The sequence below is a fragment of the Aphis gossypii genome, chromosome 3 (assembly GCF_020184175.1).
Source record: "Aphis gossypii isolate Hap1 chromosome 3, ASM2018417v2, whole genome shotgun sequence".
In the NCBI taxonomy this organism is placed as follows: Eukaryota; Metazoa; Arthropoda; class Insecta; order Hemiptera; family Aphididae; genus Aphis; species Aphis gossypii.
The window spans coordinates 12,988,596-13,004,048 of record NC_065532.1 but is presented as its reverse complement, the minus strand read 5'-3'; the positions used below and the strand labels follow the sequence as shown (position 1 = coordinate 13,004,048).

Here is a 15,453-nt window from a genome sequence, read left to right as displayed (position 1 = left end):
TAAAATATTATGTATGAAATTTAAATAAATCGAGTGAAAAATATTTCGTTTGAATACGATTAAATTAAATTTTGCATTTTACTATATACCTACACATTCTATTACGTCTCGTGAAACATAATACGTCGTACACCATGTAATTTAATAATTAACGATAAGTCAATAAACAATAAATATTATTTTAAAACCTGAATCGTATATCCTAATTAATACTATGTATAGATAATTTGTCAATTGAGCAGAATGTTTTTTTGAATGAAGTTTACATGGAATTGTGACAATAAATTCGTGGTATTCAAACAGCCTAGTGTACAAACATCATTAAAAAACAATATTTTTACCTATATAATATTTATCTTACCAATTCAAGTAGTTGATTCTGCCTTGACATAAACTCATCGTATACATTTTTGCCAAATTCTGTAGACTTAAGTGTATCAACAATCTGATTTCTTTGATGCAAGTCTTCCACGACCATCCACTCAAGCATTAAGCACAAAACATCCATCACGATTTTGTTGTTTTTTAAGGCTTCCGAAACGCACGTACCCAAATGTTTGGCTTTCAAGTTTTTCAACAGTTTCTTTTTTTTGCAGCGTTCGCAATCCATTAAGGTTTTAAGCTAATTTTAACAAATATATAAACAGATATGTATTATTATGTATTAACTACTACATTTCTATAACTAAATGAAAATTATTAATTACATAATATAACATCTTATTTGTATATTTTTCAAACTTAAGAGTTAAAACTACGGGTAGGCATATTATTAGGTAGTTGGATCTTTAGATATACACAGGAAATGATGATTTGTTTGAATAAATCAAGATTAAGATAACGCTAAATGTAAAAAATTGAAGGGAAAATTTGAAGGACAGAAATATTTAGAAGGCGGTAACATCGATAGCCCTTAGAAATAATTATGAAGTCAGAGAAATTCTTACTTTTAGAATACTCCAATATAAGAGTTAATTAAAGGTCTATCATTTTGTAATATATACGTTTAAAAAACCGAAAAATCGCTTTAACGTATTTTTAATTTATACATTGACCGTGAGACAAAATAGCTTACAATTTATAAATATGATGTTTTTTATATGGTTTTGACTTTACACCATTATGCAGTGTACGTGAATAAAATCTGATTTTAAAACTTACCAGTTGAGTCCAGACAATTGAACTTCCGCAGAACACAGCTTCAATCGGTGAACACAAATCGAACCAGCCGTCTTTTGTCTCGCGGACAGCTAATACTTGCTTATGAATTTCACAATCTTCATGCAATCCTATTTTTAATATCACAGAGGAAATGTCCCTAAAGTTAACAAAAAAAAAAAAAGAACAATGGTCAATTGGTTGCAAAGTGTCACAAATTTAAATTTTCATCAATCGCCGTCCCATAATGTGAAACAATAAATAGCAACCGCGTACAATAGAAATCAAGCGACGGTTCTCATGGGTTCTAATATTTTAGATGAACCCATTATAGTGTCAGAATTAGAATGGATGTCAAACTCTTTTAAAATACTTACATTATTTTGTGTAATAAACATGTCGTGTTTAAAAATTGTGTCGTTTGTAAATATAAATAATCTAGGACATATCACGCGTATACGATGTACGTTAAACATTATCAAAGAAATATTACTTATGTAATAATTTATATACAATTAATCTATAATATAATATTAAATACGCACATACTACACGTAGATACGTTTATAGTTTAAAAAATATAAATTTATTAGAAGATCGACAAAGATATATACCATTCAAGTGACCAAATTAATAATTATTTGAAGATGATCATATAAAATAACAAAAGACCCAACCCATTCCGATACAACGATTTTAATTATTTTTTTAAATCTATGTGATCAAATACACAGTTTCATTAATTTTGTAAAATCATAAAAAAATAACCATGTCAACAAAATTGATTCAGTAGTTAGTAATTAGCAAACATAATAATTAATTTCTAAGTTTTGAAATACTCAATAAAACAATACTAATATTATTAAACACTTATTTTTCAACGAAAAACAATTAGAATAGAATAAATCTTCTAAGCTAAAATCTAAAATAAACCATTTGGTAAACAAATCAATAAAAAATATAACTATACCTAATATTTATTTTTTAGTCATAGTTTTAAAATAGTTGGTCCGGTTTAAAAAAATATATATTTAAGTCAAGTTGATTTATTTTTATAAATGACATTAAACTTTATTGCCAAAATTGAAACCTATGTTTTAAATTTTTTAGCCCACCTCGATGTAAAAATCTATAGTTAAGTTATAGTGATAAATGATAATCTTAATACAATCGTATACTATACAACATACGATACCTATAGTGTTTAGTTTATTATTAACAAAACAAATTATAACTATTTTATTTTATTTCTTAAGGTTTGTTTTAAACGTGATTATTGATAAATCAATGTTTTTTTTTTTTTAGAAACTATATTATTCTTGTAATAACAGTAATACTCGTATAATATAATACGATTCTGTTAACTTGAAATAATAATAACATGTCTCGTAATCCATGGAGCCCATGAGATTTAAATACAGTCGAAATACAAAATTTATCATATATATTAAAAATGCTTTTTTCTGGTGACAAATGAAATTTATTATCAGTTATCGAACCGTTACGAGCACGTCATTAAATTTGACGCAGTATCGCAAATACCTTATTATATACTTATTTATCATAATATTAAGTAACTATGTTAAAACTGCAGAAATCCGATTATATGATAACAATAACATTTTTCGTACAAATATTAAATAATAATGCGTATATAACGATATTATATCGAAGTATTTGATACGCAAATAAGTGTAGGTATATATAAATAAGTACCTACTATACTATTATTTTTAATATATTGTTTGAATGTCGCGTTTTAACATTTTTCACGCTGTTATTTTAATACGAGTACGTTTCAACAATAACGATAGAATTGTACGAAAATTCAAATCATCATCGAAAAACGGAATTCAACAGGACAAATTTTGGATGGTCATTTATTAATATATTATATTTAATTGGAGAAACTTACAAGCACTGCATCGAAACTACCTCTATAGAGTAGGTACTAAATAGATAATAAACCAAATCGAAACGACTGTATTTATAATGTATATGATCAGAATAGCGGTCGTTAAAAATGCTCATTTGGTCGTAATCAAAAATATGAATAATATAATATATACTCACTCCATAAAAATTGAACGAATTAACAGCAATGCGGGAAACGGCAGCGGACGCAACAGTTGAGCAAGTCCGTACAGCCAGTCGCTGTATTCTGATCTGTTGACAAATGCAAAACGTTTTGACGTATGTTAATCAAAAGTTAATAATATCTATAAAGTATTATACTCCATAGGCACAGACACGTTATGGTGATATGGCGTCGGGATAGGATATAAGACGTTTCAATAGTAATAATTAGGGCTCGGGTTTTAAAGCATAATAAGCAACTAAATAAGCAAAAGATTGTTTTGAAAAAGTAAAAAAAAGCATGACTAAAAATCAACCCGAACTAGTTATAAAAATTAATAACATTTTTTAAAAAATTAATTTAAATTTAAAAAAAAGAATTAACTACCGTATATTTCCCTAGATTTGCAGTAGTGAAGATGACTCCGGTGTCCGACAGGATATTTAACATTTAACATAGAAAATGAACTCTCAACATCCACTGAAGTAATCGGTGCATACTTCACATAAGAGGTTTCAAATTACAACACTAAATCTTAAATTTTGAAACGATCGATATCGATGTTAAAGGCATACTGATCGTATAAGTACTGCAGGTTAGATCGACAATCTATACGTTATTAATATATATTTAATAAACAACCCGATAACGAAAACAATAATAAATATTTATTCCGCTTTCTGGGTTTTTACGTTTCTTATTAATTAAATTTTTTATTATTACCAAAATAGCATAATAAACATCATATAAAAATTCTACAGCTAAAATAATTGAAAAACGCAACAAAAAAAGCATTTACATAAAAAATGCCCAAAAAAGCAAGTATAAATCGGTTTATTTGGAATCGGAAAGACGTGAATGACGAATTTATGTACAAAAATTAAATTTTTTATCTCATATTTATAAAAGAAAAAAAGCATATGCTTTAAAATCCGAGCCTTAGTAATAATATACATATACATATTATATATACGTGTATAATATAGGTATATAGTATTGAATATGACTTACATGTTTTGAAGAACAACAATGTAGCATCTCAGGTGATTGGTGTAATAGCAATCGAATTCGGCTTCCGAACAATTAGCCGGCAACTCCTCTGATGCGGAGTATATGGCAGTAATACAGGTGGACACCATGTTCGGCAGTACCCTGTTATGAGGGCACACAGCGCTGGCACTGTGAACTCTAAAACACGTACACCGAATATTATTATCGATTTAATACATTTTATTTATGCATCATATTATATTTATATTTCAAAGTTATAGTTCCGAGCACATTTTTACAATTATTTATACTATCTACGTATAAATATTACAATTAAAGATAGGTATTACAATATAATAAAAATACAGATAAAAAATAAAAACTCAGCTATGCTTACCTCGATAAAAAATATCTAATTGATTCACCACTTTGGTCCTGGATGTAAAGAGCCTTGATATAATCTTGTACTAATGTGCGAGCCGTCAGCGTTCTCGCAAAGTCCTGCAAAGTCCGAAAAATCGGGAAACATATCATACATTATTTTATTATATATATAGTGTAGGTTTAAAAATATATTGATTTTCTACACCATGCACTCACAAAATTATGTTTGAGTATTCTTGTTATGGTGTAAACTAAGGAATCTTTAATGATAGGTAGGCTACTTTGGTCTTTGCAATGATGCGATAAAAACGAACACATTTCGGCGGACGGGGGACAGTCTTCAATCAACGGGCGCAACGTACCGATTAGTGCCTTTTCCCACGATTGCTTGCAATATTTTTCTTGGTCCTAAAAATCAAAAAAAAAAAAGTTATAATAATAATAATAAAAAAATATGTAAATACTATTGGAAATATTGACAGTTTCAAAACTATAATAATAATGATTTAATTTTAATATACGAATAGAACATACTCTTGTCATTAGTGTACTCGCAATAAAAGTTGGCATATGAAATATTTCATCATCAACCAATGGAATGTTTTTGGCAAAATCCACTATATTCTGTTAAATACATAACACGTTTAAATGTTTCGAACGGACAATGCAATTAGTTACTAAAAAAACAAATATAATATCATTACGCGTTACCTGCAATTCTTTTAACATATCGTCTGGATCAGATTGACTTTTCAAAAGTGTTTGAGTTTCCTGAACATTTTTCTGCGAATGAAAATTAAAAAAAAACATTATTACCCTTAAATAGTTTCAACATATTATTAAGTTCGAAACAAACCTTCCATAGGATTGAATAAAGAATTTGATCTCTCAAATACTGGTTGGTAGTCTGTAAACAAATAATACAAACAGTTACTACGGCGTATTGGTTATGCAAAACAACGTCACGTACGTGTATAAAAGGAAGTCATTTTTTTCGGATAGTAGTAGGTATAGTACGTGACAAACAATTATTAATATTATTAAGAATGTTTAAAAATTAATCACCTGCAATAAATAAGAACCATTAGTGACAACTACGCGAAGGCAGTATTTGAAATTTGAGTCCCATCTTTTTACTGGATATAAATCTTTTATAGCTTCGTACCCAATAGTTTTACTAAGAAATCCAATTGGCTGAAAAACAAATAACAGAATAAAAATAAACTCATCAAATTCGTTTAAGAAAAAAAATGTATTCAAGACAAATATAACAATCAAATTCATAATATTATGTAGCACGTTATTGAAGTTTAATCACAATCCAAATTTATATTAGTCAATAATAATAATTTTAATAAATATTATATAGGTATTAATAATATATTAATAAATTGTATTAATCTTGAACTCCATAAATATAGAATATTTTTCATTTATAATATTGTCTCCTTATTTTTAGAAAAAACATTTTTAGTCTTCTGGTATTTTATCATTCGTGTCTACAGCCGTGATTACTTATCACTTTATACCAAAATATTAAACTCAATTATCACAAAAAATATCATGTAAATCAACTGTATTAACTCTATCAACACTTTCTCACATTTTGTGTACAGTTATTTTTATAATAAAAACAAATACAACGATTATATTTTTGTGAAAAATCGTAAATAATGTATTGTCTTGTGCGTCTTAATTCTAAAAAGTTTATTAGGTATAAGGTTCACTAAAATATCTGAAAGTTTAGTTAAAATACTCAGTAACTCATACGAGTCAAACACTGATAATTAATATATTATTAGTAAGCAAATAATGTGTATATTATAATTGAGCATAAATAGTATACTAAATGATAACATAATATTTAAAATATTAAATGAAAAAAATTAATTCAATTTTTAACACGCATATAGACGTACTAAAAAAAAAAATTGATTGCTGTGCTCATTCCAGTGTAATTATGTGCAGCCGACAAAAGAAAAGATAGAATAGAGAAATGACAGCATACGTCCGAGAACTTAAAAAATTCTATAGATATATATTATGACGTCTATATTAAAGTACTGCAGTAGCTAGTCTATTATTAACACGATATAATATTTTATTGAATATTATTAGGTAACAATTTTGGTAAAATTCGAAGTACATTAAAAAAATAAATATAATATTGAAATATGTAGAGTTTGAGCTTACTATGCACTTTGAGATAAAAAAAAATACGATATATCAATAAGGTATATACGTGTAGGTAATATAATATACAATATAAATCAAGCAAAACGATTTAAACGATTTTTAAACCAATACAAAGCAGAACAGCAATTAGCCCAGATTAAAAATCCGCAGAGACAAAAATTACACGATACTGGGTGATCTCTTTCAACTCAAAACTTAACCTTCAAATAATTTTAGTATTAAAAACATTAATATAAAACACTATTATGCTTTACTTTAAAAAAATTGAAAATCCCTAATAATTTCCCTGAACAATTAAATAAGTATTTCCAAATTATTTAATTGTTATAGGATAATACCTACAGCATCCGCTTTACTGCAAACTACATTATTCACAACTCCTATTTTCACCAACTAACAAACATTTTTATAAATTATTGATACAAAATATTAAATTATTATAAACTTATCATTTAAGAATTAATCTAATTTTTTTTTATTTTACGTTTTGAAACTTCTTTTTAATGTGTGCATTAAAAACATATTATTTTGTAAAAAAAGACAGACCCGGGAACTATACCTCCCTCCCTTGACCCGCTCCATCAACCTGGTGTTTAACAGCACAAAAAAATGCGCCACATGACATCGACAGCAATATCCGTCGCAAATCTTTTCGACCGTTTCCACCAAGACGACACAGATTTCTGTGATCTTTTCGAATGCGGTCGCGATTCGCCGTTTTCCGATCTACGGGTCGTATTCCGTTTAACTACGTTATCGCCTTCGAAATGATCGACATCGACGGTTATGAGATCGGCATCCGGCGGCTGCAGATACTCACAGTTGCACCGTGGAGCACAAAGTCGAGTATTGGACTTATCTTCAGCAATTCTGTTCTCGTCGATGTCGATAATCATTTGACGTGTGCCCCGTTCACGGCTGTCCGATTGTGTTCGTACGGATAACGAAGACTTTTCGTCCGTTGTTCGAGAACCCGCGAAGAAGACGACTTTTGAAAACGTTTCGGAAATGGTTTCCGGTGATACCGCTAAATCCAATGCATCAAACGCAGACGAGCAACTTTTACCGTAATCACTTCGGGTTTATATCGGTACACCACCGTGAAACGTTTCGTGAAGATCGGTGAATATCCTATTATGGCACGTCGGTTGCCGAATTTCCACGCGTCGACCATCACAACCGATTGATATAGTGACGAGCAGTTCGTCACTCTCAGTTCACAGCACGTGTATTATTGTGTCATATATAATATTATGTGTTAACTGTCATTAAACGTTTCAGACAATATGTTAGTATATTCCGACTAAAAAACTATCGATAGAGTGAAATATGTGTGCACTGGGTCGAGTGGTGTGATATATGATATAGGTAGACCTTTTAAATGTAGGAATTTCGAGATATGGATTGTTGTTAGCAGAACATACAAACAATCTTAATACATTTTTTCAAAACTATTAGTCATTTTATATCGGCCACTGGTTTGTGGTTTGTGTCAATGCGCAATAGCTTACTCATATTCTCATAATAGTAACATAATATTATAGTTATAAAATGGAAAACTAACTAAAAAATAGTGAAAATTGTTTAAAAAAACATATTTTTAAGCATTTTACTGATAAAATATCCACAGTTATAATATGTATCTATTTCAGTGTTACTACGTTTATATAATATAAAATGTTTTATTTATAAGAATTTCCTAAAGACTTTGAAGGTTCTATAAATCAATCTTGAACGACCTTCACTTTAATTTTTTTAATTTTAACCCCGTGCTATATTACATAAATATGTATATATGAGCATTTATATGGTAAATAAAAAATTAATGTTTATTTATTATTACAAAAGTGAATTTTTAAATAATTAAATTATAAATTCATACATTATATTTATTAAAATATTTTTTAACTAAATTAAAATTAATTTTTATTGTTTTATTGTATTTTTGTCACAAATATAAAATAGATATATTTTTTGCGGTTAAATTTAAAGAAATATGATAATATATGTGTAATGTAGTAATTTAATGTATACAGAGTCTTAGTAGCTTTTTTTCCAAAATTTTATCGCATTATATAATGCTACTAAAACATATTTTATTTACTAAAAACCATTTTACACAGATACCTACAAACCACTTGAGGTTTAATCCTAGTTCAGAATAATAATAATAATTTATTATTTATATAGCGTCTAGCGTTACTATTTAATAATTTAATTTCTGTGTTTAAGGAGGCATCCTCTAGCTCCGCTACCAGGTTTCAAGCTACACCACTGAATGTAGCCTTCTTATGAAACTGTTTCTCTCATTCAATAATTCTAGTACCATGAAAACACTTGGAGTTCTTTTTTTTTATTATTTTATAAATAAAAAATATTCATCTTCTCAAAGCTTTTTTTTGTTCTCTAAATAAATTGAATAATTTCAAGCAATAATAATTTAAATTATACAGTGCGATAGTAATATAGAATATAAAATATATGAATACACATCATGAATAGGAGGAATTCTCAGAATTTGAAGAAAAGATAATAAAGTATTTAAATAAATTAAAATTGTTCACTTAAAATTTCATTAAAACGTTCTATATTAAACCCACTGAACAAAAAAAAAACGAGTGTAACGCGTACTACTGAACTAGTAAAAGTAGTTTTTCTTGAAATAGAAACCAACATATATTATACATTATAAATAATGATGTACTAGGTATATACTCGGATTTAGGACTTATTTATTAAATATAATGTTGTCTCACAACGTCCGAAAAAAAATCATATCTGGCGTATACAGTATTATATTAATATAGGAATAGTATTAAAACGGTTATCATTGTATCGTTGTTGACAAGTGTATCCGCCGAGTGTTTAAAAAATAACGATTTGAAAATGCCACATCGTCTTCACAGTTTTTGACCAGAAACAATAATGAAAACGTCCGTTAAACATCGTATGCTCACTCTATAAACGATGCGGCTGCCACGGTTTCATCAAACTGCACTGATGGGCACAGTAGAATACGTTATTTTTTATCGCTAGCGCAGTGTGGGCACGACCGTATGGGATATAGCATATTGCGTGCATATATATGTATATATTATTAGCTCGTTTCAACGCTCACACGTGATAAATAAAAATAACCAGCTGTAACAGAGTGATAAAGTTCAATTGCGTCCGTGCGTCAGCCGACGTAAATTCAAACTATTATAATATTATAGTTTGAGTGGCGCGATAAACATTACATAACGTCGTTCTTAAAAACGTACAATATCGCGGTTATAGTGTGTCTTTATAGTTTAAAAAAAAAATAAAAATTATAATAATAATAATAATTAAATAAGCAAAATTTGCTTACATTATTCAATATAATCGTATCTCTATATATATATATGTTTATGTGTTTGATATTATTATCGTATTATTACGTCGTCCGTTTTTAATATTATATCGTTCAGCTGTATATATCACGCTAAATACAGCACTAACCTAACCTATACCGCGACGAGTAAAGTGATACGCGCGTGTGCAGACTGCGACTGCAGCTCAGGCTGTGAGTTGTGACCATCGAAGTCGGCACACATCAACAAAAAAAAAAATAATAAAAAATAACGAGAGGTACGTTGAATGTTTATACTCGCGGGTTTTGAGAGCACATACTGCTATATAATATTATAATATCGGCAGCACCTACGTCGCGAATACATATAACGAAACGCGACGTTGTGTCACGCGTTCTGCTCCTGCAGCAAAATCGATATCCGACCGGAGAGAACATTAATTATATTATAGTCACACCGAATCAGGGGCGGTTCTCGACGTGTCCCGTGGGAGGAGGCGAAAATATTTCGCTTTTTACCCGTCGTTGATAGGTAGTTACGCGAGAAATAATTTTGTGTGCTACACATATAATATATTATATATGATATAAAATAGTTTTATATTATTTACATTATTAAATGTTTTATGTTTTGGTTACTACGATGACTATAGAGCTACATATGCTGAGGGAAAGGGGGAACTACCAATCCACATATTATCCACAATTATAGCGAATAAATATAAATAAATAGACTAAAGCTTGCTTTCGATCAGTAACACACTTATCTATATCTATAGTAATCCTTTACTTAATTGAAATGTAAATAATTAACACGATGTGTTATAACGTTTAGTATAAAATATGAAATTAATATTTGTTAACTATTTAATCACTATCTGGTCACATCACTAAAAATTGATTTAAAAGTAAAGTTGTAAATATTATTTGACATTTACTATTGCAGAAACTAAAAATTGTGTGTGTTGAATTTAATTATCGTTTGAAAATAATATTTCAACTATCTATTAAGTATATACTACACGTCTTATATGGATTACATTTACACGAAAAAAACATTCCATGATAAGCCATAGGTAATTTTATTATGGTAATATGATTAGATTAAAACTGAATTCCAGTAAGTCAGATGGAGTAATAGAAAAACGGAGTAAGAGTAAATCGTACGCTCTAACGATGATATTGTAGTTTTAGATATCATATGTAAGAATTTTGATAAATAATAAAAGAACAATCTATAAGTGATATAATTTAACTCAATACATTATTATTATCCTAGTTGAAATCGAAAATTTTTTTTTTTTTTATCAAAATTTATGTTTTTTAAGAAAACACACTTCCTTATTTTTTTTTCAAATATCAGATACCTAGAATGTTCAATATAATATAAAATTAATTTAATAATATCTAATTTGAGATCACTATATTTTATATTCTGAGCAGAGCGATGAATGTATTGGTTTTATAATGAGATGTATTTTTTATTTTTACTGTGTATATCTGATTACTTCTTTAGAAGCAGTAAAAACGCTTCAATCTTCAACTTAAAATATTATTCTGATATCAAATCGTATATTTTTTCATGAATAATTTACTTAATAATCGAAAAAAATTATAGATGACGGAAATATTTACGCAACGCCAATTTTTGACAAAATCAACTACCTATACAATTTAATTGTAATTAAAAACTACTATGTACCTTATATAATAAATAAATAAATTGATTCAAAAACTAATAACTACAAAAACTTTATGTGCGGTATAATTGAGCATTGTAATTTAAAATATTTTGAAATATTTTGAACTATTTATGGAGAGTTTAAGCGTTCAAATTTAAGATTTTGACAAAATTCGTCAAAATCTCGAAAATTATAAATAATTTGTCATTAGAAATGCATAAACAATTTTCTTTTTACGACAAAGTTTTAAAAAATTAATAAAAAATTTCTCATAAATATTTAATATCGAAATCATAAATCCAAAAAATATTTAAAGACAATTATTTTTTAAAAACATTTTAAGTTCGGATTTGGAGAAAATTACTTATTTAAACGATAAATAACGATGTTAATTATTTTAATATAATTTAAAACATTTTTCGTGGGAAACTTATAACTTTTAAGTATATATTAAAAAATTATGAAATTTATTATACGCAATAACATTTTTGATTTATTTTAAGTTATTACATATTCATACTATGCAACTACTTTTACTCTTTTACGGTATTTACAGAAAGATGTTATTAAATTTTAAGTTGGTTATAGGTTGATAAAGTATAGAATAGTAATAAATATTATTTTAATAGTTATATACTACGACTAATCATATAATAAATATAATTATTCTGAAAAATGTTATCTACCTACTGTGATTGTATTCTATAATCAATGGCAATACTAAAAGTAAAATAAATTACTTAATTAGCTATAGGTATCAAAAATACATATCATACAATACGTCATAATGATATGAGCTGACGGACCATCTCCACTCAGAATTGTTTTTCGTGTACATTATAATATTACATATTATATCATTGAATTCAAATTTATAGCATCCATAATAGTAATCCGTTCAACAAGCACCTAACGTTCAACAGAGCTGAATCCACTTGCCTATACCTTTTTTAATATTTTGATTTCCTTTAAATTACTTACTTTTTATTTAAATATTGAATAATATGTATGTCTATAGCGGCTATTCTTATTATTTTACGAAAAAAAAAACAATGCACGTGCAACATTTTTTACTACGTTGGGTATATAATGTACCTGAATGTTTTAGTTTTAATCGCATGATAATAGTTAGTGTTCTTGTAATCTCGTTAGGTCATTATTTTTTTACTTAAACCTTATTAAAATATTACACGGTACGTACATGGGAAACTTGCGTTCTTATTGTATAATATGTATTACGACTTCTGATTTAATGTTATCGAAGAACACGCAATCTCCATGTGCGTTAATAGTTTTTCCTGATGTTAAAGTACTGTACATTACAATAATAATAATATGTCAAACGATTCTGTATACGTATATCGAGGCAAAATACGTTGTGAAACGTTTCGAAATTTATATCGGAAAACACAATATATTATATTATCATTACAATAGATTAAATAACAATAATTAGAAAGCACACGTAGAAATTAACTGTATTAATGTGTGTACGGGTAGGCAGTCATTGCGTCAAATTTGCAAAAGTATCTAATAGATACATATAAGTACATAATGACTATACGGATATTACGAAAACGTAACGAATAAACGCTGTACTCGGAGTAAATTTGGTGGAATTTTACGGTGTGCAACGATTTTGGTGAAACTAAAAATAACACACAAAATTGAGATGTGATCATTTTTCTTTCGATTAGTGTGTTTATTTTGTTGTATTATAACACGAGTAATTGCGCACGTAATAATGTTCACGCACGTATTGTACTTGCGGAAACATATAAATACATATTATAAATATAAATACATTCTTGGTCTGTGCACATGCACATTGCACATGCATGTGTGTTGTACGTAGGAGTATTATTATGGCCTTATGGGAGGCAGTGACGTGTTGAGAGTAACATTTTTAAACTACGATTCCAAATTCAGTATACCACACCACCCAACCTCGCTGACAAACTGCGTCTGGGTTTTTACACGCGAATTCGATGTGCTACAGATACTAATAATTATAATAGTCGGTAAACAAAATGTTTATCACTTCTAAACGTGTTAACCAAAATAATACTTAGGTCTTTGTTCAGCTCATTATTGTTATAAGTCGTAATTATCATATTGAAAAAAACGCGATAATATGCATCTGTTAAATGTTATATTATTATAATCTTTAAACTAGAAATTAGATAGCGATCACCAGTAAATGTTGACAGACGACCTAACCAAAACTGTATGGGAATGAAAATAATTATTTTGCAGTAATATTTTATAACGATACAAAATATCATCTAAGACACGGTTTGTAGTGACTTTAAAATATGTCTTCAAAAACTTTATGGGCAATACTTTTTTTGAAATATTCAGCAATAGTGTTCGCTATTAAATTAACCACTATTAAGTCATTGCGGATATAATAACAACATATAATGATATACAGGTTCTATAATATGCACCCACCGTGTTGGAAGTTATGCAATCGTCCTGCAAGCGGATCTGATGGTTCTCCCACCGTCTCAGATACTTGGAGCTGAGTATCTTGCTGATGATCGTGTTGGTGTGATTGAGATGGCACACGGCCACGTCCACCTCGCGGATCATGCGCAACTGCTTGCGCGCCACCTTGGTCAGGTCGACGTCCGGTCCCCCGGCGAACGGGTGGTTGGCGCACGGTGGCGGGCTGTCGGCCCCGTCCAGCCCGAAGTCGTACACGGAACCGACCCTCTTCAGCCCCGTGGGCGAGTCCGGCCCGTTGCAACTGTCGTCCGACGAACACTCGTCCCGGTCCGTGTGGATGTCCGAACTCGGCGCGTCCACGTTGGTCACCGTCGCCAGAGTGCGATCCCCGCGACAGCCGACCACGCTGACGGCCGCGACGGCGTCGTCGGTGACGTACACCACGACGGCCGACGAAGGGATGGGCACAGCGGCCGCGTCCGGTTCCCCGTCCAACATGGCCATGCTTCCGGCGCTGCTCGTGCTGTTCGTACTGCTCGTGCTGTTCGTGCTGCTCGTGCTGCACTTCCGCGTCGGAGGGTCCGTCCGGAGATCGTCCACCACCGTAATCTCGCAACTCATATCGCTGCAGTGTTGTTCACCGTGCCCGACGGACGACCGCCCCTGGCCGCAAAAGCATTTTCTCATTTAATCCCTGAAAATAATACGAAATAATAATATTATAGCAGAGTAATAATAATACGTCCTGTATGATGACACGAGTAATTCGACTGTATAAAATTATATCGCCGCGCCGTTGCAGTGATGTCGCCAGACACGCCAGCCAAATGACAAAAAGATAATATCGACGATAAACTCGTATAAACAGTGTTGACAGTATACTTGAATTAAGAATAAATAAATATACATATCAGCTCAATCCGATGGTTTAAAAAAGTTACAATCCGAGAGCGTCATTATTATTAACAAAGATTAATAAGAAGCTGGGCATCCATCAAGCATCACTAAATTTGTTTTAACATAACATTTGTAAATAGAATATTAATTCAAAATTCAAAAATATGATTCGTATTAAGTAATGTGGATTTGTGTTCCTCTAAATTTGTCTATTATATTATTTAGCTGCCACTTAAAAACCCGAAAATTCAAAAACAGCTATCAACGATAATTAGAAAACTTGG

At 29.7% G+C, this 15,453-nt stretch overlaps 2 protein-coding genes across 5 annotated transcripts in view; one reads left to right on the top strand and one right to left on the bottom strand.

Moving 5' to 3' along the window:
- The window catches only part of LOC114126398 (C-Maf-inducing protein-like), a 37,003-nt gene that overhangs the window by 1,991 nt on the left and 19,559 nt on the right, over window positions 1-15,453 (bottom strand). For all 4 annotated transcript variants that reach the window (XM_050204492.1, XM_050204493.1, XM_050204494.1 and 1 more), the window contains 11 exons: window positions 14,276-14,966; window positions 5,675-5,803; window positions 5,466-5,516; window positions 5,321-5,392; window positions 5,144-5,233; window positions 4,826-5,017; window positions 4,623-4,726; window positions 4,247-4,423; window positions 3,232-3,324; window positions 1,162-1,318; window positions 362-622 (listed from right to left, as the gene is read on the bottom strand). In XM_050204492.1, coding sequence (XP_050060449.1) covers window positions 362-622; window positions 1,162-1,318; window positions 3,232-3,324; window positions 4,247-4,423; window positions 4,623-4,726; window positions 4,826-5,017; window positions 5,144-5,233; window positions 5,321-5,392; window positions 5,466-5,516; window positions 5,675-5,803; window positions 14,276-14,959 — 2,010 coding nt within the window. In that variant the 5' untranslated portion in view covers window positions 14,960-14,966. The remainder of the gene's footprint in view (window positions 1-361; window positions 623-1,161; window positions 1,319-3,231; window positions 3,325-4,246; window positions 4,424-4,622; window positions 4,727-4,825; window positions 5,018-5,143; window positions 5,234-5,320; window positions 5,393-5,465; window positions 5,517-5,674; window positions 5,804-14,275; window positions 14,967-15,453) is intronic.
- Window positions 10,036-15,453, top strand: part of LOC114126400 (UDP-glucosyltransferase 2-like) — a 34,083-nt gene continuing 28,665 nt past the window's right edge. Inside the window, exon 1 of the mRNA XM_027990340.2 lies at window positions 10,036-10,417. The gene's annotated coding sequence lies outside the window, so the exon portion shown is untranslated. The remainder of the gene's footprint in view (window positions 10,418-15,453) is intronic.